Source organism: Hemibagrus wyckioides, linkage group LG04, assembly GCF_019097595.1.
Source record: "Hemibagrus wyckioides isolate EC202008001 linkage group LG04, SWU_Hwy_1.0, whole genome shotgun sequence".
NCBI lineage: Eukaryota > Metazoa > Chordata > Actinopteri > Siluriformes > Bagridae > Hemibagrus > Hemibagrus wyckioides.
In genome coordinates, this window is record NC_080713.1 from 12,506,806 (window position 1) to 12,533,276 (window position 26,471).

The window sequence follows — 26,471 nt, forward strand, 5'->3', positions numbered from 1 at the left end:
TAATTGGTTAATCATGCACTTGATGCTGATCCTACAAATTCCCTGATTTTGTACAAATGAAGTATTTGAAGACAAAAGGTAGTCGCACAAAATATTGATTTTATTTGTTTTTCTTCTGTTAAATCACTTTGCATTTTGTACAGCATTTCTTCATACCTGCCTAAAACTTTTGCACAGTAATGTATATTGGACTGGTGAAGTAAAAGCAGAAATAAGCATAAAGTGCTTGAATTAAACTGACTCTTTTTGGCTTTCAAGAATGGAAGATTGTATTGATAAAATATTCAGTGCAACTTTGTTAGAAAACTGGATCTTCTTACGATTTCATTTCATTTTACTTTACAGCGTTTTGCAGATGCCTTTATCCAGAACGACTTGCCTTTTTTTTTCATTTATACAACTGAGCATTTGAGGACCCAGCAGTGGCTGCTTGATGGCAACCTTCCAAGCAGTAGTCTTTACCAGTGAGCTACCAATTACCCCTAATAGCACTATTAACAAGTTTCACTTAGTTATTTCTGTTTTTGCTACCCCAGACAAGTCAAACATATAGTCATGGCTTTTGGTATAAAAAATGCACGTCAAGCATTTTTAGTGCATCATCATAGTGCAGTGTCAGGAGAACGTAGTCTGTAGCACACAATATTGTTTTAACAACATAGGGACCTGAGAGCTGAGCCTGGTCAGCAGAAAAACTATCAACTACTTGGGGCACATGATCCCCAATTTATTTATTTTTTTGCTAGTGAGTCTTAAGACCTGTGAGGATTCAAGAGAATGTTTGGCTAATTCACAAGCAGTATGTGCTCATAAAAGGAACTAACATGATCTAGGACATTCGTAATTGGTATTTTCACAGGATTTAGATACAAAAAGTCTTCCCCTAAATTCTTTAAAGGACCACAAACAGTAAACAAACACTAATCCATCTGGGCTGAATCTAAGTGACTCTTGTACAGCAGTAAGTAGCAAACAATAACAGTGAGAACCTGGCATCCCAATCTTTTGCTTATTAACTTTTCTGTGCAAATGTACAGTATCTCACAAAAGTGAGTACACCCCTCACATTTTTGTAAATATTTTATCTTTTTATGTGACAAAACTGAAGAAATGACACTCTGCTACAATGTAAAGTAGTGAGTGTACAGCTTGTATAACAGTGTAAATTTGCTGTCCCCTCAAAATAACTCAACACACAACCATTAATGTCTAAACTGTTGGCAACAAAAGTGAGTACACCCCTAAGTGGAAATGTCCAAGTTGGGCCCAAAGTCTCAATATTTTGTGTGGCCACCATTATTTTCCAGCACCGCCTTAACCCTTTTGGGCATGGAGTTCACCAGAGCTTCACAGGTTGCCACTGGAGTCCTCTTCCACTCCTCCATGATGACATCACAGAGCTGGTGGATGTTAGAGACCTTGTGCTCCCCCACCTTCTGTTTGAGGATGCCCCACAGATGCTCAATAGGGCTTAGGTCTGGAGACATGCTTGGCCAGTCCATCACCTCTACCCTCAGCTTCTTTGGCAAAGCAGTGGTCATCTTGGAGGTGTGTTTGGGGTCGTTATCATGTTGGAATACTGCCCTGCGGCCCAGTTTCTGAAGGGAGGGGATCATGCTTTGCTTCAGTATGTCACAGTACATGTTGGCATTCATGGTTCCCTCAATGAACTGTAGCTCCCCAGTGCCGGCAGCACTCATGCAGGCCCAGACCATGACACTCCCACCACCATGCTTGACTGTAGGCAAGACACACTTGTCTTTGTACTCCTCACCTGGTTGCCGCCACACACGCTTGACACCATCTGAACCAAATACGTTTATCTTGGTCTCATTGGACCACAGGACATTGGACCAGTAATCCATGTCCTTAGTCTGCTTGTCTTTAGCAAACTGTATGCGGGCTTTCTTGTGCATCATCTTTAGAAGAGGCTTCCTTCTGGGATGACAGCCATGCGGACCAATTTGATGCAGTGTGCAGCGTATGGTCTGAGCACTGACAGACTGACCCCCCACCCCCACCCCTTCCACCTCTGCAGCAATGCTGGCAGCACTCATACGTCTATTTCCCTCCCAAAGACAACCTCCAGATATGACGCTGAGCACGTGCACTCAACTTCTTTGGTCAACCATGGTGAGGCCTGTTCTGAGTGGAACCTGTCCAGTAAAACCACTGTATGGTCTTGCCCACCATGCTACAGAGTCAGTTTTAAGGTCTTGGCAATCTTCTTATAGCCTAGGCCATCTTTATGTAGAGCAACAATTCTTTTTTCCAGATCCTCAGAGAGTTCTTTGCCATGAGGTGCCATGTTGAACTTCCAGTGACCAGTATGAGAGGGTATGAGAGCGATAACACCAAATTTAACACACCTGCTCCCCATTCACACCTGAGACCTTGTAACACTAACGAGTCACATGACACCGGGGAGGGTAAATGGCTAATTGGGCCCAATTTGGACATTTCCACTTAGGGGTGTACTCACTTTTGTTGCCAACGGTTTACACATTAATGGTTGTGTGTTGTTATTTTGAGGGGACAGAAAATTTACACTGTTATACAGGCTGTACACTCACTACTTTACACTGTAGCAGAGTGTCATTTCTTTCATGTGTTGTCACATGAAAAGATATAATAAAATATTTACAAAAATGTGAGGGGTGTACTCACTTGTGTGAGATACTGTAGGTGTAAAACATCTGCTTGCTTGCTTATTTTTTTTCCATTTCTTTGGAGCATGAAGGCCAGAGCATTATGAATTACCTGTAAGAGAGGATTAAAGTGAAGGAAGCTATGGACCTCCTTGTAAGAAACAATGCAAACAAAAGTATACCCTATATTTCAGTAATATGTAGAACCATCTTTATAAACAATAACGTGAAGTACATGTTTTCTGGAGGATGTGGTCAACCATTTTGGAGACATTTTACCCATTTTTCTTTACAACATTGCTTCAGTTCATTGATGTTTGAGAGCATTTGTATAAGCACAGCTCTCTTAGGATCCAGCCACAGCATCATAATGGGACTGAGGTCTGGACTTTGACTTAGCCATTCAAGATCTTTTTCTTTTGCCATGGCGCCGGTGAGGTGACTGCCTCAAGAATTTGTCTCAAGAATAAGCTGGTATAAAGTTTAATTCATTGTTGTCTAAATGACTGCAATTTTCCAAGGACCCGTTGCACCAAAACCAGCCCAGATGTATCATTCCTCCAAGAATATGCTTAACAGTTAGTATAAGGTGCTTGTAATGTTGCATTGTGTTTTGGATTTTGCTAAACATGGGATTCTGCATGATGACCAAACATCTCCATGTTGCCCTATTACTAAAAAAAGATATTGTTTCAGACCTGGGTTGTTCTGATGCATTCATGCTGGACTTTTTCCTAGCCACCCTGTATAAACAAACATTTAATATGCTTTCCATGGCCTGTAGATTATATGATGTGACTCATGTTTTTTATTTTCTGACCTAATTTGTTTGACCTTGTACTGAATTTGCTGGGATGCTCATGTGTGGGAAAACAGGCAACTGTCTTGAGGGCTTTCTGTTTGTAAAAGTTGTCTTTTCTTTTTAAAACGATGTAGACACTCAATCGAGTGCTCCAGACCACCAAACTGCCAAAAGTTCAATGCATCTTGATTATTAACTAATCTTGTGCATGTTATTAATAACACGTTTGCTAATTATTCTCTGATTGATTGCAGAAGTAAGGTGTACTTATTTTGTTTCTAATTTGTTTTTTCTGTTGTTGTTCCAGGAAAAAAAAAGAAATATCCATAATACAGTTGGTCATGGGTGGTTTTTGTTGACACCTGAAGTTATATTTGTTTGCTGGTAATTTGATGAGGACCACACAAATTTAAAACAGATCAGAGGCAAGTGCAGGGTGTACAAATAACAGCTAATTTGAGGATTGCTTTGTATGACTCCTAATAAAAATTCACATTTGTTATAAAAATGGAACAAATGTTATTAATTCTTTAAATAAACTATAGTTTATTTAATGGTGTCAGAAGTGCATAGCTTAAACTTAAAAATACAGCCTGTGAAGCTGGTGCCACATGAAAACACCCTGCTCTTTGTAGTATAAGCAGGACGCAGGGTCCCCATATCTCACTTGAATGCAAAGAGGAGTTGATGATGATTTGGCAAAGATGATGCCTCCAAGAGTCTTGCAAAATGCATATACAGTATGTTAAACAATGCTGAGATTTTTATTCTGTCAACATCAGAAGAGGTAATAGCAAAGCTGAGTGGTTCCAGTCTTCCCATCACTGAACACAGCTTCAGGATTCTAGCAGATCCAGTTGGACAGACAGCCAGACGTTTACTACCTTCATCACACAATTTGGAAGTTGAAGTCAAACATTTTAATACTGTTTTTAATGTCTTCTTTTTTTAAGATTAACGAACAGCAGCTGCAGAGACACAGGAATGACCATATGTATGTGAATACCTGAACATCAATCATATACAAAGTTGAATGTACACAGCTGTCCAGAATGTTTTTGTTTGCTTAGCCAAAACCAGTTCTGGCATAAAATACCCCTGTGCACAAGGACAGGCTGCGACAGAGTTTGCGATTGTTTTTTTTTTTTAATGGTAGAACTTAAGTGGCTTGCAGAGAGCCCTTATCTCAATCCCACTGAACAACTTTGGTATGAACTGTAACATCAGCTGTTCACCAGGCCTTCTTGTCTTACATCATCAGTGTTCCTGGACTCATAATAGATAGATTTTGGAACACAGCTTTAATAATTTCTGCCTGTTTAGCGTGACTTATATACACCGATCAGCCATGACATTATAATCACTGACAGGTATAGTTAATAACACGGATTATCTCATCGTGGCACCTGTTAGTGGGTGGGATACTAATAAGCATCAAATGATTATTTCTGTACAAGAACCTAGGACCCCCATTGTTGGCGCTACCCCTATTTATCAGATAATCATCTAAGTACAGAAATATTTTACATGGGTAGGACAGCATACACACCTGAGAAACAAGAACAAAAGAGAACCAAACATTGACATTATGAACATCAAACTACCTTTTAATATGCTATACATTTTTTTTTAAAAAGTGTACAATTCAATAATATAAATACACTTTATTTAATTTTAGAGCCTTATTAACAGAAGTAATCATGTTTATCAATATCCATCACTGTTTAAAATATAAAACAAATAAGGAAAGAAAAATAACTGGTTCATCTAGAGAATACACAAGGAAGGCCATGATGAATTACACAGTAAAAAGTTATTGCAGTGAATTCATTATGGCATCACTGATGGAAGTAACACTAGTAAATAAATGAAGTTTGTTGAATTACTAGTGAATTATAACATAGCATTAACTGAGGGAAAAGGCATTTTGTGCATAGTAATAAAAGTGGGCAGTTGGTTTTAGTTCTAAGGCACTCTTCAAACCTGTGCTTGCCTAAACAACAAGCTATTTCTTAGTGTTCTTCCATGACTGTATGTAGACTATTATCCATGTCTGAGCTGCGAAGATGAAGGCAATGGGATCTGAGAAGAAACACTAAAGAAGGAATTCATGACAATGCTTTAAAGAGAATTAAGGAAAACAAAAGGAAGCTCAAGGTATAAAAATAACAGGAAAGTTTGGGAAAAGAATAAGGTTGTTAACGAAGGTCACTTTCGTCCTCTTGTATGGTTTTCTTTATGCGCAGCAAGATAGTGGTGAGCCACTGATCCAGTCTTGAGATTACGTCAAACTCCTTCACCTAAAAACAGTAGTCAGGGGAAAATCAAAAAGAGAGAGAGAGAGAACAAGACATTAAAACAGACATTATTTTCTGTAATTGTCAAGTTCAGCTTTCAATAAGCCAGAGATAAGTGAGCTAAAATTATGCTTTTGTGATATTCATTTTTCCTTTTTATTTAATATAATGATAAACAATTTAATCATCCAGAAAGAAAGAAAAATGCATTTGCAAAATTGCATTGATTATGTAGATCAAAGAAATATGTATTAATATTAGCAGATGTGCTATCATGCACTTTAGCTATCATAGAAAAAATAGCTAGCTGGTGGGATTTTAAATCATTCTGCAGTAATGAGCAATATCCATTAAAACAACAATGCAGTGAAGTCCATTAGAAAATAAATAAATAAATAAATCAAACAACCGAAGATTTCTGCTTTAAAAATATTTTTTCATAAGAGATTACCACTGCTCCCATATGTACATTTATGACAAATGGATATTCAGACACTTTATTTAATATCAACCAGTGTATATATTGTTTTGTAAATATGAAAAACTTATGTATGTAAAAGTATATCTCCTGTAAGTGGGTGGGGCCTCCATGGATCTAACTTGTTTGTGCATCACATCCCACACATCAGATTAAGATTTGGGGAATTTGAAGGCCAAGACAACTTATAATGTACCTCAAACTATTTCTGAAATTTATGAACAATTATTACAATGTGGCAGGGTGCATTTTTCTGCTGAAAGGGTCCACACGAATGCCAGGTTTTACAGCCGAACAATGCCAAGCTACACACTGCCTTCATCGGCTTGCCTTTTTCCCCACAGTGCATCCTGGTGCCTCTTCTCCAGGTAAGCAACGCATCCAGCCACCCACATGATTAAAAGAAAAGGTGATTCATCAGACCAAGCCATGTTCTTCCATTGCTCCATATTAGGTGCTTTCTCGGTGGATAGTGGCCAGCAGGGGCAATCTGACCAATTTGTGGCTACATAGCCCCTTACATGGCAAGCTGTGATGCATTGTGTGTTCTGATACCTTTTAATCATAGCCATTTTTTTTGCAATTTGTGTTACAGTAGCATCAAAGAGCCTTGGGTGCTCATTATCCTGCCACTGGTTCACCAGTTTCCCTTCCTTGCACCAATTTTACTAAGTACCAACCATACTGGACCTGAGGTTTTAGAGATGTTCTGAAACAGTCATCTTGCTATAACAATCTGGTCATTGTCAGAGTTACTCAGATCCACACACTTGCCTATTTTTCCTGCTTCCAAGAAATCAACTTTGAACACTGGCTGTTAACCTGCTGCCTAATATATCCCACCCATTGACAGGTGACTCTGTAATGACATAAGCAATGTTATTTTAATGTAAGTGTCCAAATACGCATTTCCCTTCACTCTATGCTCATTGTATGCAGTTGTTTATTTTAATAAAGGATTTTAATATGCCTGAGATGAAAGTATATGATTAAGAACAGTTAACCTTCACCATCTTTAGCAAGCTGAAGATCAATTTTCATAGGTGGTCAAAATGCTTACTTACCGAGTCAGTATATGCGTCAACATTCTGTTCCTCATATGCATCTAAAAGTTTCTGTGTGAGTAACAAAGACAATGGTAGTTCACTAAAGTTAACTAGTTTTTAAAAAGTCATGATGAAAAAATACAAACATCAAATCTAAAATACACAAAACACATCAGATCTATTAATAATCAATATACACACACACACAGTAGAATCATTCAGGCAAGTGAATTTTGCTCTCCACAGTCTTTTAGTTACCTCACTGCCATCAGTAATTCAAAACATTTTACTTAGTGTCCAGCATATTAACATTAAAAGGTAGAAACCTCACCTTGACCAACTTGCATTCACGTGAGTCTGAAAAGGCAGGAAACATTTCCTCATACTTCTGCAAAGCCAGCTATTAGGAACACAACAGGAGAGAATCAGATTTAATTAAATTAAGATAAATGATCAAGTAAACAAGAAAAATACATATTAGGTTTATGTATATAACCTTGGCATTAAGCATATCAACACAGAAGTGGCACAGAGCTGCCTTAAAGAAATAATCCTTAGCACTGTATTTCAATAGCGTGCTGTCCATTGCTTGTGTTCCAACCTGTATACACACACACACACACACAGACAGACAAGGTGTGAGAAATTAACATCAAATGTAGGTTTACAGAGAAAATAGCTTTGGTTTTTAAAAATATAACGCTGCAATACTAAGTTAGAATGTCAAATACTAGGTATTTTACATTTATTTTATTGTTTTTACAAATTCCCCATCCCGCAAAGTCCCTGTTAGTTACAGAGTACCTGTTCTGCTGTTTAATGTTGAACATAAATAAACATAAGGAAGTTTGTGTAACAAAATTATCCAAAAAGGACAACTGGTGAACAAGTGACATTGTCAGGAGAGCCCAATATGATGCTCTGGGCAAAATTCGGCTGCAGACAAAGTACACCCCTTCATGGCTGCTGTATTCCCTAATGGCATTGATCTCTTTTAGCAGCATAATGTGCCCTGCAACACTAGAAAATGTGAATCTGTAAATTCACATATGTCAAATGTTTTTCTAGCTAAAGTGGTTAGGTGCTTATTTATTCTCTAATTTGGTTTGAAGAGATACCAGATCAAAGGGCAAAAGTTGACTTCCCTTTGTACCTTAAACAGCCTCCACTTTTCAGGAAAGGCATTCATACCCTAAACTTTTCAAACCATGTCTTTGTTTTCTGTACAGTGGCACAGTCCTGGGACAGGTAAGGGCTCTCTCCAAACAGACGACACATAGCTGAAAGCTCACAATTGTCTTTTTTCTTTTTTATGCTGAAGCAATATCATTAACCTTCAAATAGTAAAATAAAGGGAAATAAGGGACCCTAACCCAAACCCTGAAAATATGCTCCAGACCATTATCACTCCCCCATTAAACTTCACTGTTGGCAATATGCATTCTGATTTGTAGCGTTCTCCTGGCATCCACAAAACCCAGATTCTACCATCAGAATGCCAGGTAGTGAAGTGTGAGTCATTATTCCATAGTACATGTTTCCAAAGCGAAATAACGCAATTTGCTTTCTACCAGTGTGCTTTCCAACACTCCAGCCGATGCTTGGCATTAAGCATAATGATCTTAGACTTGGGTGCTGTAGCCAGAGAAACCCATGAAGCGCCTAAAACACAGTTCTTATCCCAATGTTTCTTTTAGAGTCAGTTTGGAACTCTGTAGTTAGTAATGCAATGGTGCATTGGTGATTCTTATGTGCTATGAGCTTCAACATTTGGTGATCCCATTCTGTGAGTTTACATGGTATACCTTTTCATGGCTGAGCTGTTGTTGATCCTAGACAATTTCATTTGACAATAATAACACTTACAGTTCACCAGGGCAGGGTAGAAATATCATAAGTTGGCTTTTTGGCATCGGTGAATCTGATGACAATGCCATGTTTAAAGTTACTGAGCTCAATTCAATTGCCAGTACATCAAGAGCTTACTACTTATTAACTACCTTCAAACCAAATTAGAGAATAAATAAGCACCTAAGCACTTTATCTAGAAAAACATTTGACATATGTGAATTTACAGATTCACATTTTCTAGTGTTGCAGGGCACATTATGCTGCTGAAAGAGATCAATGCCATTAGGGAATACAGCAGCCATGAAGGGGTATACTTTGTCTGCTTTGGAATTTTGCCCAGAGCATCATATTGGGCTCTCCTGACAATGTCGCTTGTTTACCAGTTGTCCTTTTTGGATAATTCTGGTACACAAACTTTCTTATGTTTATTTATGTTCAACATTAAACAGCAGAACAGGTAAATACTTATATCTGTGACTTTAACTGTGGCATGTTTATTGGTGACAGATGGGCTGGTTTATGTATTTCAGAAACCTCCTGCTGATTTTCACACACAACAATTTCTAGGGTTTTACACAGATTGATTTTAATCTTGTGAGCAGAGGATCTGCAAGCTTGAAACACCTGGTTGATGAGAGAGATCAGGGGAGAAAGACCAGACTGGTCTAAGCTGACAGGAAATCTATAGTATCTCAAGTAAGCCAAAAACAAATATTTTATTCCATCATTGGCACAGACTCAAAAAAAAAAAAAAAAAAACTCTAGACAGTTGAAGACTGGAAAAACACCAGGTGACTTTCCAGCAGATGTTGTCCAGGACAACAGATGTTTAATCTGTCCATTCAAACTGAAGAGGGTACAGACCAAAGTTTTTAGCTACTGGTTTTCAAGTAATCAAATTCTTTGAAATGCTGCTGTGTACACAGCCACCTCTTCCTCACAAGCACATTAGAGGGAAATGATGAAAGCTTCAAGAATGATTTGTAGGGATGCAGCAATTATTGCAAGTTGTAAGTGCTGCCGTTGTTCACTATTTCAGAACAAGTTTGGAAAACAAACAAAGCTAAGAAAAAACGTTCCACCACTGGTGTTATAGAAGGAAATGCAGAGTGATTTTCTGTTTGTAAAAAGCACTGCCACAACAGGTTTAAGGTTAAAAAAAACTGAAAATCTGTCATATTAGCCACCATGCTGACAGAGGGGAAAAAGCACTGTAAGCTTATACTCACCTGTTCATATATCTCAATAGCTTTTGGATACTGCTCCAGCTGAGCAGCATAGGTGGCAACTTTAAGCAGGCATTTGTTGGCTGAGCTGTAGTGAGAACAGAATCACTGCCAATCATTACATAATCAACACCCTAGACAGAATAATAAATTATGTCCTTTTTTAAAAATGACATTTTAATAAACAGAGTTTGTATATATGGTGATAATAAACATGTGGTAACCTTGTTGACTCCTCTCCTTTGTAGTAATCAGCAGCTTGCTCATAGTGAGCCATAGCCTGAAAAAAAATAACTAATGTCAGCTAAGCTTTATAAACATTTATGAACACAGGTGAATGTTGCTGTTGCTTTTTTTGCCATTAACACTTGACACTTAAGCACAGCAAAACCATTGGTACCAGTATAATTTCTGCCCATCTAAGACTTACTCACTGCCCTATGCTTGTACAATGTGAGCAATCACTCACTGTTTTAGCCATGAAATTTACAAAGTAAATATTGTAAATATTTTCTCTTAATGACATTAAGTACACAGGGAGTGGAGCATTAATTTGTGCCTTCATGCAACACCCCCCACCCCTTTTTTACACAATATCAGTCCTGACTTCCAGATTCAGATTAATTCATATACAACTCATATACAGTTAATTAATCCAACAGGACAGTCAGTCAGTGAGACAGGTAGATACTCAGGATTAACCGACAAGCCATGAAGAACAGCTCCTTTAGATGCATGGCTTGTCATCGTGCTGGAACACAGTTATTTGCAGAAAAGAAATTTAGCCATATAGGTTGGTATGGGATTATACTGTGAGGCTCTCAGTGCAAGCACTCACACCAGTGAGCTAATTCCATAGCTCCAGTCATATGAAAGTCTTGTTTATATATATATATATATATATATATATATATATATATATATATATATATATATATATATATATATATATATATATATATATATATATATAAATATATATAAATAAATACCCATAACAAAAAGTAATTAACACAACAAAATGAATTATGAAAACATAAATCAAGATGTCTCTGATCTTTGCAATGTGTGGTCCATCATAATCAAAATATCTGTAAAAATGTATATAAAACATAACCCATTTCAGGGTTTTTTTTTCTTTCTTTCTTATTCAATATTAAAACTATATAAGATGTTTTAGATTCATTTTCTTAAGAACTTTAAAACTGAAATTGGGTTTACTTGTTTAAAACCTTTTTCAAAAGTGTCAACAGAATAAACAAGTTCCTTCCAGGGGTAAAATTATTACATTCAAATAGAATATGTTTGATGGACAGAAGGGTTTTACATGATGGACACTATGGCGGATTTTCTCTTGATAGTAAAAATTGGTGTGTAGCTTTTGAGTGTCCTATTCTGCATCTTGTATATATGACTTGACCCCAACAATTATTAAAAGGAAATGTATGTTTTGTTCCAATATTTGGATTTATTTCATGCAGCTTGTTATTTAAACATTGGTCCCATTCATTTATTTTTGATGTATACATTTAAAATTGGTGAAATCTGTGAAAGGTATAGAGCATTTGATTGGTTTTTAATGCTTCTTTGGCAGTTTTGTCTGCTTGCTCATTACCTGAGAGTGTCCAGGTATCCAACAAAAAAGTATGTTAAAATTTTTTTATTCTAAAAATGATAACTTGATTAGGACTTTTTGTTGGATGATCTGTAAATTTTCTAGTGCTTTGAGACATGATTTTGAGTCTGTTATTATTAAGTAATCCTTTCGTGATGTGGATTCAGTTAACTTCAAAGCCATAAGCAGAGCATTTGCCTCTGCAGTAAAAACTGAACTTTGATCTGGGATGCGTAGACCCTGATGCAGTCCATTTGTTATAAAAGCTGCTGCCACTTTATTTGCTGATTTTGATCCATAAACAACTCTGGTTCATTATGTAATGATCGAAGTGGACAGAAATGCATGCAAACAGTTTTTGTTTGTGAGAACTTGAAACCATTCTGCATTGACCAAGATTGCATCTTGTCTTGTCTATCTTCTGTTGGATTGTCTGCTCAATGGTCATCATATTCATATAAACCAGATATTCATATATATCATCTACAACTGCAGAGAACGTCAGAACCAATGGTTTTTACGATGTTATTTATTTTAATACTAAAAAGAGTTACAGATAAAATACTTCCTTGAGGTACCCCAAGTTCTTGTTTATGCCATTCTGATAATGTGTTTGCTTTTTTGACTCTAAAAAATCTATTAGATAAGAAACTTTGAATAAAAATAGGCAAACATCCTCTAAAATTCATTTGATACAAATCACACAGCACAGCATGTTCTTTCCTAATGAAAGCATTACAAATATATCTTTCAAGACACACAAGGTGGTCTGTAGTGCTTCGACCTTTCCTGAATCCACACTGGGCATTATGTATGTGATGTTCAGATTCCAGTATCCAGACCAGGCGGTCATTAACCATCCTAACAACTGGTTAAAGCAATAGGGCGATAATTAGAAGGATCTTTATGATCTTTTCCTGGCTTTGGAATAGGAACTATTTCTGCTTAATGCTAAGCAGATGGAATACTTCCTGATATCCAGATAGAGTTAAAAATCTTAAGTTTTTTAAGAAAAAGGTGAGGTAAGTTCTTTAAAAAATTGATAATGGACATTTTCTGGTCCAACAGCCGTGTCGTGGGATTTTTTGATGGCTTGTTGTAGTTCTTCCAGTAAAAAAAGTTGGTTGTATGGTCCTGCATTTCTAGAGCTAAAGTTAATTTTTTTCCTTTGTTTATCATGGAAGGCTCTGAAAGAAGGAGTGCAATTTTTAATTAATAAGTTCTTTTCAAAGGTTTTTGCTAATATGTTTTTTCTTGTTTTGATGTCAAGTTCGAGTCATTCTGTTTGATGTGCTGTATTCGTGGACCATTGTTTTCCTCTTTTATTTTTCATATTAGATTCCATATTTTACTTTATGGGGTATTTGCTGAGATGTTGGAGACAAATCTTTTTCAGCTTTCCTTTTTAACTTCGTTTTTGGTTCTTCTTGCTTGAGCAACTCTTCATCTATCATCGAACCATGGGGTTCATCTAGATGTTTTATTTAGAGATGTTCTTGGTCTTCGCTACAGATATAAGAATTTTTGTAAAGTTCTGCATAGCATCCGAGCTATCTTCTGAGAGTCCAAAAAAGTTATCTGATGGTAGCTGTGTCTCCTGGAGGCATACAGCAATAGGATTAATGACTGCAGTTAGGCATTGCAACTCCGCTACATTAGCCCGAACACCACAACAGTTCCATTGAATGATAAAATTTTCCAGCATCTATTTGGAAGAACCTGGATGTCCTAATCCTGCCTTTAGGAGATTGACGTCTACTAGGATGTTCATTGTCTTTCATTTCTGCATCTTTAATTTTTGTCTTTAAGATGTCATCCGTTGATTGAGTAGTACTTGACTTCTTGTTACTTTTATTTGCTTTCTCGTTTTCAGTTTTTAAACTCTGGTCAAAGCGAGTGTCATTAGAAGGAGATCCACTCTGAACTCCTGTATTCTTTGTTCTTGAGAGAGGGTTATTATGGTTAATAGTTTGGGAAATCAATCGTCTGGTAATCAATCGTCCTCACAGTTTTTTTTTTTTTTACCACACTAGCAAAAGTTTTGTTCAGAGCAAAACCGGGGGCAGCAGCCACCATTTTCCTTGCTTCAGGTTAACTGACCCTCTTTGAACATCTGATCTTCTGTATTTCCTTTTCTTTGATCCACATGGGACACAGTTTTGATGCAGCCGAATGATCACCTGAACAATTACAACATTTGGATGGTTTTTCACAATTCTCTTTGTCATGGTTTTCCTCGCCGCAATTACAACACACGTGTTTATTGCTGCAGCCATTCGATCCATGTCCATATTTCTGACAATTAAAACATCTAAGAGTATTGGGTACGACCTGATCCACTAGAACACTTAGGTACCCAATTAGAATTGTTTCTGGGATTTTTGGCTTGTTGAAAGTGATGTATGTACTTATTTTAATTACTGGTTTTTATTTCTTCTTCATCCACGTCATCTAGTTCTCTGGTACGGATCACTCCTTTACTGTAATTCAGTGTTGGATGTGGGGATGTCTTCACATATACTCCAGCTAACATGCTGGCATGTAGCAGATTCTCAGTGTTGGCTTTTTTGGAACATTCCACAAGAAGTTGACCAGTCCGTAGCTTTTTTATTTTTATTTTTTACTTCTTTTACTGTTCCTGCTATTCCTGTAATGCCTTTTTGTATAGCAAAGGGGGAAAGTCTGGTGATTGGGAAATCAGGAGAGGAAGATTCAGTAATAATAAATTTTGGCCAGTCATCGTTACTTATCATAAAAGCGCATGTCTTTCCAGAAGTGCTGTCAGTATCTAGGTCCAAAAGACATTTTTTTGAGTTGGGTTTAGTAGCCATGTTTTAAGTTTTCCTTTTCATCATCTCTACTCCTCACCCACCTTGGAGCCCAAAAAAGAGGGATACACAGTGCCGCGGAACTCCAGCAGATTATGTATCAAGGATATAGTGATGATATATTCAAGCAAAAATAAGCAACAAGTTGCTCAAATCACTTGAATGACCCTTAGCCAAAATCTCCTAGGAGTCTGAAAATTTTTTGATGATCAGTTATCTCAGAGTATTCTTGGATTATGCTTTGACCAGCCGATTGATTGCATCGAGCCATTCCAACCTCCCATCTAAGTGAAGTCGTGTTGAAATAATGGAAGCAGCAGCAAACTGCATTTTTCAGAGACCAGGATCTCTTCCTCCACCGACACGGGTCGCAACTCACGGCAAACAAGTTGTCCCTCATAATAGAATTGGGATAATGGGGATATTATTCTCCGGGTCCCTACGGAGTGATGAAAGATTCTACCGAAAATACGAAGATAGAATAGTAGAAAGAATCAAATGTGACCCTTGTAAGGGGGCTTAAGGGTTAATCTCTCATGCCCAAGGAGAAGACCCTAGCACTACGGAGGGAAGGAGCGTGCCACTGTTCCTTTCACAGGCTTCCATCACAAAGATGGGTGCTGTGCCATTCCCAGGCATTCCAGGGTCTCTCACTCAACCAAAGTATGTGTATGTAAAAGTATGTGTGGAAAACCCTACAGTTTGGCCAGAAAACTGCTAGCATAACAGATTCATACATACAATCAGTCTTGTGTACAAAACCCATAATAAAGCTCATACTGAAGCAGAACATCTTACCTTATCAATGTCGACAAGTTCTGTTTCATAGATCTCTGCAATGGTCACATGATGCTTTGCTGCAATTGTAAAACGACCCTACAATACAAGAAAGATTTCTGAACCTTTCTGATTTCTGTAAAACCAGCACAGTCCAAAACAGAATGTAACATGTAACAGAATGCCCTCTGGTGGTAAAATGAGTATATGTGTGTCTTGTCTCATCCAGCAACAACAACAAAAAGTATTTCCCACAAATGCCAAAACAATTTTCAGTTAAGTTAAAATACAAAACTACAAATGAAATGTTCAGCTGTTTTGACTCACCATATCGGTGTAAATCTCGATTGCCCTAATCAGGCAGTTTATGGCCTCTGTAGAGATAGAAGAAGGCAAGTACGTTACAGGTGACTTGTTCTATATTTGGCCTTGAATTACAATGCCTTTAGGCACCTTTAAGAAGTACAAAAATATGCCTGTATTTCTGGAAACAATGTTCAGAATTCAGGATTATTATGTGAGTTGGCTCAGGCTGCTTAAAACAGATGAGTGAAAGCACTTCAGAAATGCTTTCAGGCAGAATTTACCCAGTTTATAATTACTCACAAGTTTCTTTTTTCCAGAACGTCTCTTATACGTATTATTTCTAAATTTAAACATCAAACTCTTAAAGATTCTTGCTTTTTTGCATTTTGTCTCTGTAAATAAGTACATTTTGTTTAATTTATGTCAAGACGTGTTACGTGACATCACAGTGCACTATAACCCACTTCAGCCATAACCCTTCTCAATTCACATGTGACAAACATAAGTACAGCAATCATAGAAAGTAATTACATATGTGTCTTTGCTGGTTAAAGTTTAAAAGAAAAAAGCTATGCTTGCAACTTGTGCATTTTATGGAACATACATTCAACTGACAGAGAATATCATCCTCATCATCCCCAACAGGGCCAAAAGGCACCACTTAGTTCAAATTCCCACATATTTCTCCTGTCTCCTATTTGTGCTGTTCTTTAGGCATTAATGCATCCATGATTATGTAGATTAGGTTTCCGTCTATTTCACAGTTTTCTTAAAGAAGAGATGTTAAAACACTGGGAGAAAACACTGAACAATTGAACATAATCGGCAGGTTATCATAGACTGCACTACAATTTGACCACTTTGGCAAACATGTTAAAATGTAAAATATTAAAAATATGAACAGAACAAACCTTGAGGGTCAGCTTTTTTAAAGGCATTTCCTGCATCAATGAAGTTTGTTGCTGCATCATGTTTGCTCTGCATCTGTAGATGAAGGAGTGCTGCCTGACAGAAAGCATCTCCTGCAGCTAAAAAAAACCTCTGTATGAGTGACACTAAATCAATCATGTCATGGGAAAAAGAGAGACAGAGAAATGACAAAGAAAAAGAGAAATGACAAGACAAGCAGGTGCTCTATACCAACGTCTAAATGCAAACAAACAACCTCAGTCGACAACAAATTTCAATATGTAGTCATTTTCCCCCATAAAGTAAATCAACATTCAGAAACCAGGTGGGTAAAAGTAAGTACACCCTTCATAATAGCACAATCATTAAAAGAGTTACTAGAAGCTTGGTGTTACGAATTAAATGGTTCTTTATGCTACTGAATTATACAGTGCCTTGCAAAAGTATTCATACCCCTTGAACTTTTCCACATTTTGTCACATTACAACCACAAACATAAATGTATTTTGAGGGGATTTTATGTGATACACAAAGTGGCACATAATTGTCAGGTGGAAGGAAAATGATAAATGGTTTTCAAAATGTTTTTTAGAAATAAATATCTGAAAAGTGTGGCATGCATTTGTATTCAGCCCCCTTTACTCTGAATGCCCCCAACTAAAATCCAGTGGAACTAATTTCCTTCAGAAGTCACCTAATTAGTAAATAAGGTCTGCCATTGTGTAATCTGGGTATAAATACAGCTGTTCTGTGAAGACCTCACTAATATTCTCTAACAAACTGAACAACCAGCATCATGAAGCCCAAGGAAAACACCAGACAGGTCAGGGATAAAGTGGTGGAAAAGTTTAAAGCAGGTTAGAAAAACATATCCCAAGCTTTGAACATCTCATGGAGCGCTGTTCAATCCATCATCCGAAAATGTAAAGAGTATGGTACAACTGCAAACCTACCTACGCATCTTTCTGAATGTCGTTTTTTTGGGGGGAAAAAATACTACAAAAAATTTCTATATATTAAAATCTGTTCCATTTGTTGTCATATGGAGTTATTTGTTTGTTTGTGGAAGTTGGCGAGGACCACACAATTATTCAGACTTTCTAAATAAGGAGATTGTACTTTCTTCATGTTTCATTTACCCTGTTTAAATTTTGAAGTTAAGATTTTAGACAATGTTCTGTACAAATGGTCATATTTTCCCCAAACATGTCGTCTTCTAGATCAAAAAATGGATCATGAGGTTTTGCACAAACTCGTGACGTCCATGGCAGCTGAGCAGAATGTCATTAAAGCAAAAAGGGGACATACTAAATAAATGAAATGTTTGTAAATATTTCGTAGATACTACTTTTCACTTTTTTCATTTACAGTTCCTCTATTTTTACAGGCTCAAATGTAATTAGACAATTGACTGATAAGCAGTTTCTGACAAGTTGTAATTAAAGGTTTAGAATTGATTCCAAATGTTGAATATGGTAGCTGTTCATGGGAACACCAGAACAATAGTACGAGAGCAGAAAATTTAGGATTGACATTCTTAATATAAAGGAACACACTGGTGAGCTCAGAAACTCCAAAAGTCCATGAAGACCATGAAAAATAACTAAACTGGATGAACATAGAATTTGTTCCTTGGTGACAAAAAAAAACACTTCACAGCATCTAGCTAAGTCAAGAACACTCAAGGAGGTAGGTGTATCACTGTCAAAGCTTGCAATCAAGAGAAGCCTTCATGAATGCAAATACAGAAGATTTCCTCAAAATGCAAACCAATGCTAACACTTAGTATGTCCAAATTAGTCTAGGCAAGAAAACAAAAAAAATCCAGTTCTGGAACAAGAGACTTTGGACATACGAAGCTGAATTTAACTTGTAGCAGGATTATGGGACGAGAAGTATATGGAGAAGGAAACAAAGGGCTCATGATCCAAAGCATACTACATCATCCAACAGACATGCTGAAGGCAGTGTTATGGCATGGGCATGCATGGCTGCCAATGGAACTAGGTCACTGGTGTTTACTGATTATGTGACGGCTGACAGAAATAGCAACATGAATTCTGAAGTGTACAGACCTATAGTTTCTACTCAGATTCAGTCAAATTCTGCAAAACCAACTGAATAGGTGAATCACAGTACGAAAGAATAATGACATTAAAACAAATTGTGAAAACCACGTAAGAGCTTCTTACTGCAAATGGTACAGTTAGGCCCTTGACCTCAACCCACCAGAGCATGCTTTTCACTTTCGGAAGACAAAACTGAAGGCAGAAAGAACCACAAGCAGCAACCGACAGCAGCTGCTGTAAAGGCAAAAAAGGCTGGCAAAACATCTCAATGAAAGAAGCTTAGTAATTTGCAATATCAGTGGGTTACAGACCTCAGGCAGCTATTCCAAAAAAAAAAATAATATTATTAAAAATATTCCTTATATTTATAATGCTGGTAGTTTTTTCCTATTACTTTTAAGCCTGTGAAAATGTAGGGACTATGATATATGGTTGTAATTCCTAAACAGTTAATGCAATATTTTTTTTTTGTTAACCCTCCTTGAATTAAAACTGAAAGTCAACACTTCAATCACATCTTGACCGCTTCATTTCAAATCCATTGTGGTGGTATAATGTACATGCAAAATTAAAATAATTTTGTCACTGTCCAAATACTTATTGACCTGATTGTATATATATATATACACTCACTGTCTCACATTATTAGGAAAATCTGTTCATTTATACAGTTATCCGATCAGCCAATCATGTGGCAGAAATTGCAACAGAATGGTATAATCAAAAATACTGAGTGAAGCCAGATTGTTGAAGGATATGGCTACTCAAATAAGAACACTTTACATCTGGGGTGAGCAGAAAAGCATCTCAGCATGAACAAAACATTAAACATTGAAGTGGATGTACTACAACAACAGAAGACTACATCAGGTTCCATTCCTGTCAACTAAGAATAAGAATCATGGACACAGGCTCATTCAAACTTATCAAATCACCTGGTCTTTCTCCAGACTTCAGCTGGGTGAGTCTATGCCTATAATAACCTCAGATTCTTGTGCTTGGCTGACAGGAGTTAAACCTGTGGTCTTCTGCAATTTGCAGCTAATCCATCTTACGGTTTGACATGTTTGGCATTCTCAGATGCTTTTCTGATCACAGCACTTTTAAAGAGTGCTTATCTGAGTTACTTTGGACTTCCTGTCAGCTCAAACCAGCTTGGTGATTGTCCTCTGATCTCTCATCAGCAAGCTGTTTCAGCCTGAAGACCATCTGCACACAGGCCTTTTTGGACTATTCTGTCTAATTTCTAGAAACTGACGTTTGTGAAATTATCAAATGACCAGCCGTTTCTGAAATACTCAAATCAGTTAATCTGGTGCCATCATCCATGCCACGATCAGTTAGAGACCACTTTTTTTTCAATTCTGATATTTGACGTACAAATTACCAGACGTTCTTGACCTGTATCTGCATGATTGTGTTCATTGCACTGGTGCATGATGAGCTGATTAGATAACTGCAAGCACGTTTGCAAGTGCATACTAATGTGCTCAGTTTTAGCTATTACCACTCCAATTCTTTGCCATCTTGAACATGTTGGCTGCTCTGGCGTACATGTCACATGCTTCCTCCATCTTAGAAGAACCCCTGAGTAAGCAAAAAGCAGATTATTTATTCACAGCATTGTGCTTTCATAGTTTCAAATAACAGTTTAGTCATTTACCCATAATACTGGTCATTATTTTTCATGTTAGTTAAGTCAAGGTGGATATTATATTTTCATGCGTATGTGTATGACAATTATATTTCAGTGAAAGAGAAAGGCAAACAAATATATAATGCTTATAATGTTTTTATATGAATACATTCCTTTGTTTAATCACAAGTTATTAATGAGAAACAAGACTTTAAGCATGTAGTACATATATACACATGGAGGCGAACGCCGGTTAAGTAGCTTACTGAAGTCACCCCAAAAGAAAAGTAGATCATGGTTTATAATATTAGACGTAAATTTTTGGATATTATTAACATGTTTGATTTTTCAGTGGAACTGTGATGAAGGTAGTTTATAGCAATGCCATTAACAAGTAAAGATTATGTGGAGGTAGATGAACAATAAATGATTAAATAAATCGGTGCTGTCTGAAATCCACTTGACATGCAGGAGCATGTTATATTTACCAACTGTAGACAACAGGAAAATAATATTTTTCATATTTCTTTAAGCCCGATATTTTATTTTTCTGGTTACTACTCTCTCCACAAAAAAAAAAAATCCGTATTTAGACAAGAGTGTGTCTTACATCAACTTAGCAAACAGCATGCAGACCGCAATCAAAGCAGCCACGGTAAAAAAAAAAAAAAAAAACCACTGCACGTATATACGCCGGTTTACGGTAAATGACATTCGGCTATTTTAAAAGGCGAAAAAGGCTACTGTTCATCAGACTTAATTCAGCGGCGTGAGAAACTTTCTCGCACGCTGAAAGAAAGCTGTCACTACGGCTCTGCTCTAACTTCAGGATGGCTTGAAAATGTTGAACAATCTTGTACGCATTCTGCGGGCCGATTCATCAAAACTTTATCGAAGTTCACACGGGCCACAAGAACCGAGGTTACAGGCCTTGTGTATGACACGTGATTTAGACTGACAGTTGATCAGCGCGCGCAGTGCTAAACAGTTAACTAACAACTCTATAGCTAGCTAACAAGTAGCTGACGTACTACCAGTAGACAGCTTATCCACTGACTGCTCACCCAAACAGGGAGCCGAAGAAGGACTGCGAAGATTTGACTTTCTTTTCGGCTTCTGCCATTAGAGCCATGGCTTCTTTTTCTTTGCCCGAGTTGTCCATATTTCCTGTAAACAGTTAACGTTGAGTTAGGAACCGCCAGCTTTCAGCCACATCAACACAAATCACCAAGATTTCCGAGATGGCCACCCGGAAAGCGTTCCTTTCAAAATAAAAGCCCTTTATAAAACGAGTCGCTGGTTTCAATGAAAAGTAAACTAGGTAACTTTCTTTACATACTTTTGTCAGGTGGTTAAATCGAATGGTAAAATATGTAACAATAGATCTGAGATAAAGTAAATAACATGCCAGAAGTTACAAATATGAAAACTTTGAATGCATTCGGCCTTGTATGGACGATGCTTTTAAGGCGAAGGTGTAACTTATAATTCCCCGCTTATAGCCGGTAACATCCTCCAAAACCCCCTTAATTTCCCAATTTCCAGTGTCTGCATGTTTACAGTCGCGCAAATTGTAAACAGTTTAAAGTAATCCTTCACCACTTTTAAGTTGACAGCAGTATTAGCTTTAAATAGACACGGTATTTCTTTAATCCTATAACCATGCATGAAACAAACTGAAAATGTATTTTTCACTGTAAGTTATGGCCAAGGTTGAGAACTGGTGAGATTAGCTTGTTGCTAACAGATCCGATGTTCTGTAATTTCAGTCCATAAGTTGCACGAATGCAAGAAGTTCACTACAGTAGAATAGCTACCCAGGCCTGTGTCCGTGAAACTGCGGTTAAAGTAACTTTTTATGAGCTTTTCGTGACAGAGGAAACAAATTTTTTTTTTTCATGCGGTGTCCATGTTTTGTTTGGGAAATGACGTTGTTGCATCATGTAAACTACGACTTACGAGACACCGCGAACACAGCAGAAGTTTGTGCGACGGGAGTATTTGTTTTAGGTCAGGAAAAAGTGGACGGCGTAAGAAAGTCGAACTCGATGGCAGGGATACCTCAACTCTAGTCAATGGTTACTAATTTAACAATTTAATTTAATTTAATAATCCAAGTATTCTTGAATTACCCGTAAAATATAGTGTAATAGTGGAGGTGTTGTGGGTGTTCAGGAAGGCAATAATAAAACACGGACACCATAACGAGATCTTCTCTCATAGCCTTTCTCTCCCTTTATTTTCTCTTCTCCCCTCATTACACTGACCCCTCCAAAAAAAAAAAAAGAGTCAGTGCTCAATATATTTCAGTAACATAAAAGTCCCTTACAATCTTCCTTGTAAAAATAAAAGTCCATTCATAAATACAAAATATTATTAACAAAACATAGAATCTCTTTCATTCATCTCTTACAAGAGTATTGGGAAGGGATAAGGACCGGAAACATATGGATAAGGAAACTTCTTTTGTTTTCCTTTATTCCAAATAGACAGATATGGGCACTAACTCCACCGGGCTGCTGGAATTACAGCACTTTTTTTTATATGTGGTTAAAGTAATTGGACAAACAAACAATTGCAAATGAAATTGTAATTTTTAATATGATTGCAAATGATTTGCAGTCAGTAACCACCAGCTACTGGGTTGCCTCCCTGGTTTGCCATACTCCACAGAGATTTTACAATGCCAATGATAACAATGTTTAATTTATTTAATGGATGATGATATGATCTGGAGACTTCCTGTTACCATTCTTGTTTTCACTAACATCCCCCCCACCCCCTGCTGAGAAACTTTGTAATCCAGCATGAAATGACAAAGCGTAGATATCTGTGACTTGTTAAATAAATGTTGCCACCTAAAAAACTCACATATGAGCCGTTTCTATAGAAACTACCCTGTTTGTGAATAAGCCCATTAATACCATAACTTGTGTCTGAGCCTTTCGGTTAAACAATGCACACCTTCTGACCAATCAGATTTGATTATTCAACAGCTCTAGGGTATAAACATATTTATTCTGCTTCTCTTCCAGTGGAGTATAACTTCAAACATCCACAGTGGCAGGTTCTGACAGGTTCTCAGCTTTCATGATATGGCATGCCAAGCAGTGCATTACGGGATTCTGAGATTTCTGAAGATGACAGTGTTTGCACTGGGAGCATGGAATCCTTTTTTATAAATTCAATGCTTAAAGAATTGCAGGCCAAATTAGTGGAACAGGATGATTAAGAGTAATTCTGTTTAACAAACAGGGAAGTACGATTTACCACCATGTCATTAGCCTCGATTATAAACACTGTTACCAAATGTAATCAGAGATCCTGTACATGTACAATAGTAAAGAACTTGTAATGTTTTGTATAAGTCCCCACCAGGGGGCATGCATTTCTTCTGTATGACTTCAAGCCTTCTGGGCTGTTGTGCAGTTTGTGTAGTTAATTTTGAGGTATTCCCCATGTAGGCATAGTGACGTATTTGGGTATGGTCTGTGTAGCTGGCAGTAAGGGCCTGTAATCTTTTGGGTTTGTCTCAGCTGTTGCTATCATTTTATGTTCAGCTGGCTGCTTCATATGCCTATTTTTGGAGTATATAACATTTTTATTGTAATATGGCAAGTTATATTTTAAATATTTATCTTTTTAATTGTTATAATTTTAGACAATAGACAATACAGTTTTGTCGATGCTTTCTTTTTCATAGTTAAAAAAGTACAAAGAAGATTACTTAATTAAACACACACACACACATATATATATATATATATATATATATATATATGTATGTATATTCAAGAGGTTTATTGTCATATGCACAATGAAAACAAGGAGACACAAGGAGCTCTGGAAATAAATAAGAGACCACTGCCCAGATTTAAACCCTACTGAAAACCTCTGGAATGTCATCAAGAGGAAGATGGATGGTCACAAACCATCAAGCAAAGCTGAGATGTTTGCTTTTTTGCAAAAGGAGTGATATAAAGTTCCCCAACAGCAATTTGAAAAACTGGTGGAGATCATGGAGCCAAAACACAAGCAAATCGGGGTTATTCCACCAACTGATTTCTTAATGTTATTTAGCCAAAGCATTAACACAATTTTTATTGTGTACAATAAAATGATATACGTTATGCCTGAAATGATGAGAAAAGGGGCAATTCCAAATGCAAAACATATTCATGAAACAAATCAATAAATCGCAAAATAATCAATTGACACCAGTATCCGTTATATGGATAGTTTGTGTTTATCATTGTCTAGGTAGAACTGCTGCTCTAAGTAGGACAATAGTATTTTTGGATTTTCCTTCATCAATAATCTGATATTTTGAGGGTAAATGATATATCTTTACCTAAAACATATATTCCAAAATAATATAATAATAACTGATGGAATATTTAGAATTATATTTTCAGCAGTCCTACAGTCCTATATTTGTAAGAGACATTGTTGCTTTAATACTAAAAGGATAGGCCACCTCGCCCTACTCACTCTCACTCACTTTCATTAAGCACTTTATCCTGTTGAGAGATGCAGAGGATCCAGATCCTGTTTCAGGACAGGCAGGAATACACACTGGATAGGACGCCAGTCCTTCACAGAGCACCACACACACGCTCACAAACTCATTCTCACCTAGGAGCAAATTATCTTCCAAATATTATCAGCAAATTATCAGCCAAACCAAATACCTGCTTGTTTCTGGATGGTGGTTGGAAGCTGGATAATGACAAGGAAACATGACACAAGGAGAACGTGGGATTGGGTTTGGATGGGAATTCAGTTTTACACTGAAATGTGCAGGAGTTGTTTTTTGATGTGAATTTGAGTGGATGGCTTTAACTTTTTTAAATATTGATTTTTAATACAACTGATTGGCATAGGAGCTGTTTGAGAGAAACAGAGTAAAAGGTCTAATAAAAACTCAATAATTCCCAGTAATTTTCTGCCCCTGTATATTACTATACCTCTATTGCAATCACAGGATATGGTGCTTATGGATTCCTCTGAAGGTCTCTGTTACTCATACAGTTAAAACTTTGTTAACAAACATTTGAAAATCTAAGAGGTGTGCAATACCCTCCATAGCTCAAGCCCAATGTCACACTTAATTCTTGTCATCAGGTTATGTGGTGAAAATCTGAGCAGTGTACATGAGCACAGTAAGCTAAAATTCTTTTAGTAAGAAGAGGGTCATGTGATAATCATGTCTTAGATGAATGTTAGCAAACCCTAGCTAATGGAAAAAACAGAAATATTTACTTTCACAGGTTTGGTATGGTGTTTAGATAAGCTTTTGCAGATAGCAAACTGGTGATATTAATTAAATGATGGCATGCGTGTTTATCAAAACTTTATTTTATGACAGCTATCAAAAAGAGTCACTCTCTCGTTTCATTTGTTTTCCCATTTTACCCAATTGTCATGAATGTACACACACACATTTACAGCATTTACCAGAAAACATTATTCAGACTTTTATTTATCAAATTTATACAACTGAGTAGTAGAAGATTTATGGCCTTGTTCAAAGGCCCAGCAGGCTTGGAATTTGAATACTCCCTCCCTCCCTCTACTAAAAAAGGTAGAATTTGAATCCTCCCTCCCTCTCTCCCTCTCTCTCTCTCTCTCTCTCTCTCTCTCTCTCTCTCTCTCTCTCTCTCTCTCTCTCTCTCTCTCTCCCTCTCCCTCTCCCTCTCTCTCTCTCTCTCTCTCTCTGACACACACACAAAACACACACACAGACAGAGTACACAAAGTACAGGCTTGGGGATTAATATGGCCTTAAGGGAAAAATCCAAATAGGGACATGCTTTCAACTCCTTTTATAAGGATGCAGTGTTTACTGACTGTGTTTTAGAAAACTTAGGGGACCCTAGGAAAAGATATATTAATAACTTCTGCAGTCCAGCCCACCACATTCTTCACATATGAGTCACACTGTAAACTAGTCAGTGTGGAGGAATGGGTGGTTCGATTCTGT

The 26,471-nt window shown here is 37.1% G+C and overlaps 1 protein-coding gene across 2 annotated transcripts; it reads right to left on the reverse strand.

The window, feature by feature from the left end:
* Positions 1–5,069: 5,069 nt before the first annotated feature.
* On the reverse strand, positions 5,070–21,756 carry napab (N-ethylmaleimide-sensitive factor attachment protein, alpha b). 2 transcript variants are annotated; one of them, XM_058388049.1, is made up of 11 exons: positions 21,520–21,633; positions 20,360–20,439; positions 16,786–16,902; positions 15,896–15,942; positions 15,590–15,667; positions 10,573–10,628; positions 10,352–10,436; positions 7,768–7,872; positions 7,603–7,671; positions 7,290–7,340; positions 5,070–5,750 (listed from the first exon to the last, which is right to left on the reverse strand). In XM_058388049.1, exons 2-11 carry the CDS (start codon positions 20,424–20,426, stop codon positions 5,649–5,651), a joined length of 777 nt encoding a protein of 258 aa, XP_058244032.1. In that variant the 5' UTR covers positions 20,427–20,439; positions 21,520–21,633; the 3' UTR covers positions 5,070–5,648. The 2 variants fall into 2 exon arrangements, with proteins under 2 accessions (XP_058244032.1, XP_058244031.1); XM_058388048.1 differs by having other exon boundaries at positions 5,076–5,750; positions 21,553–21,756.
* Between the last annotated feature and the right edge of the window lie 4,715 nt (positions 21,757–26,471).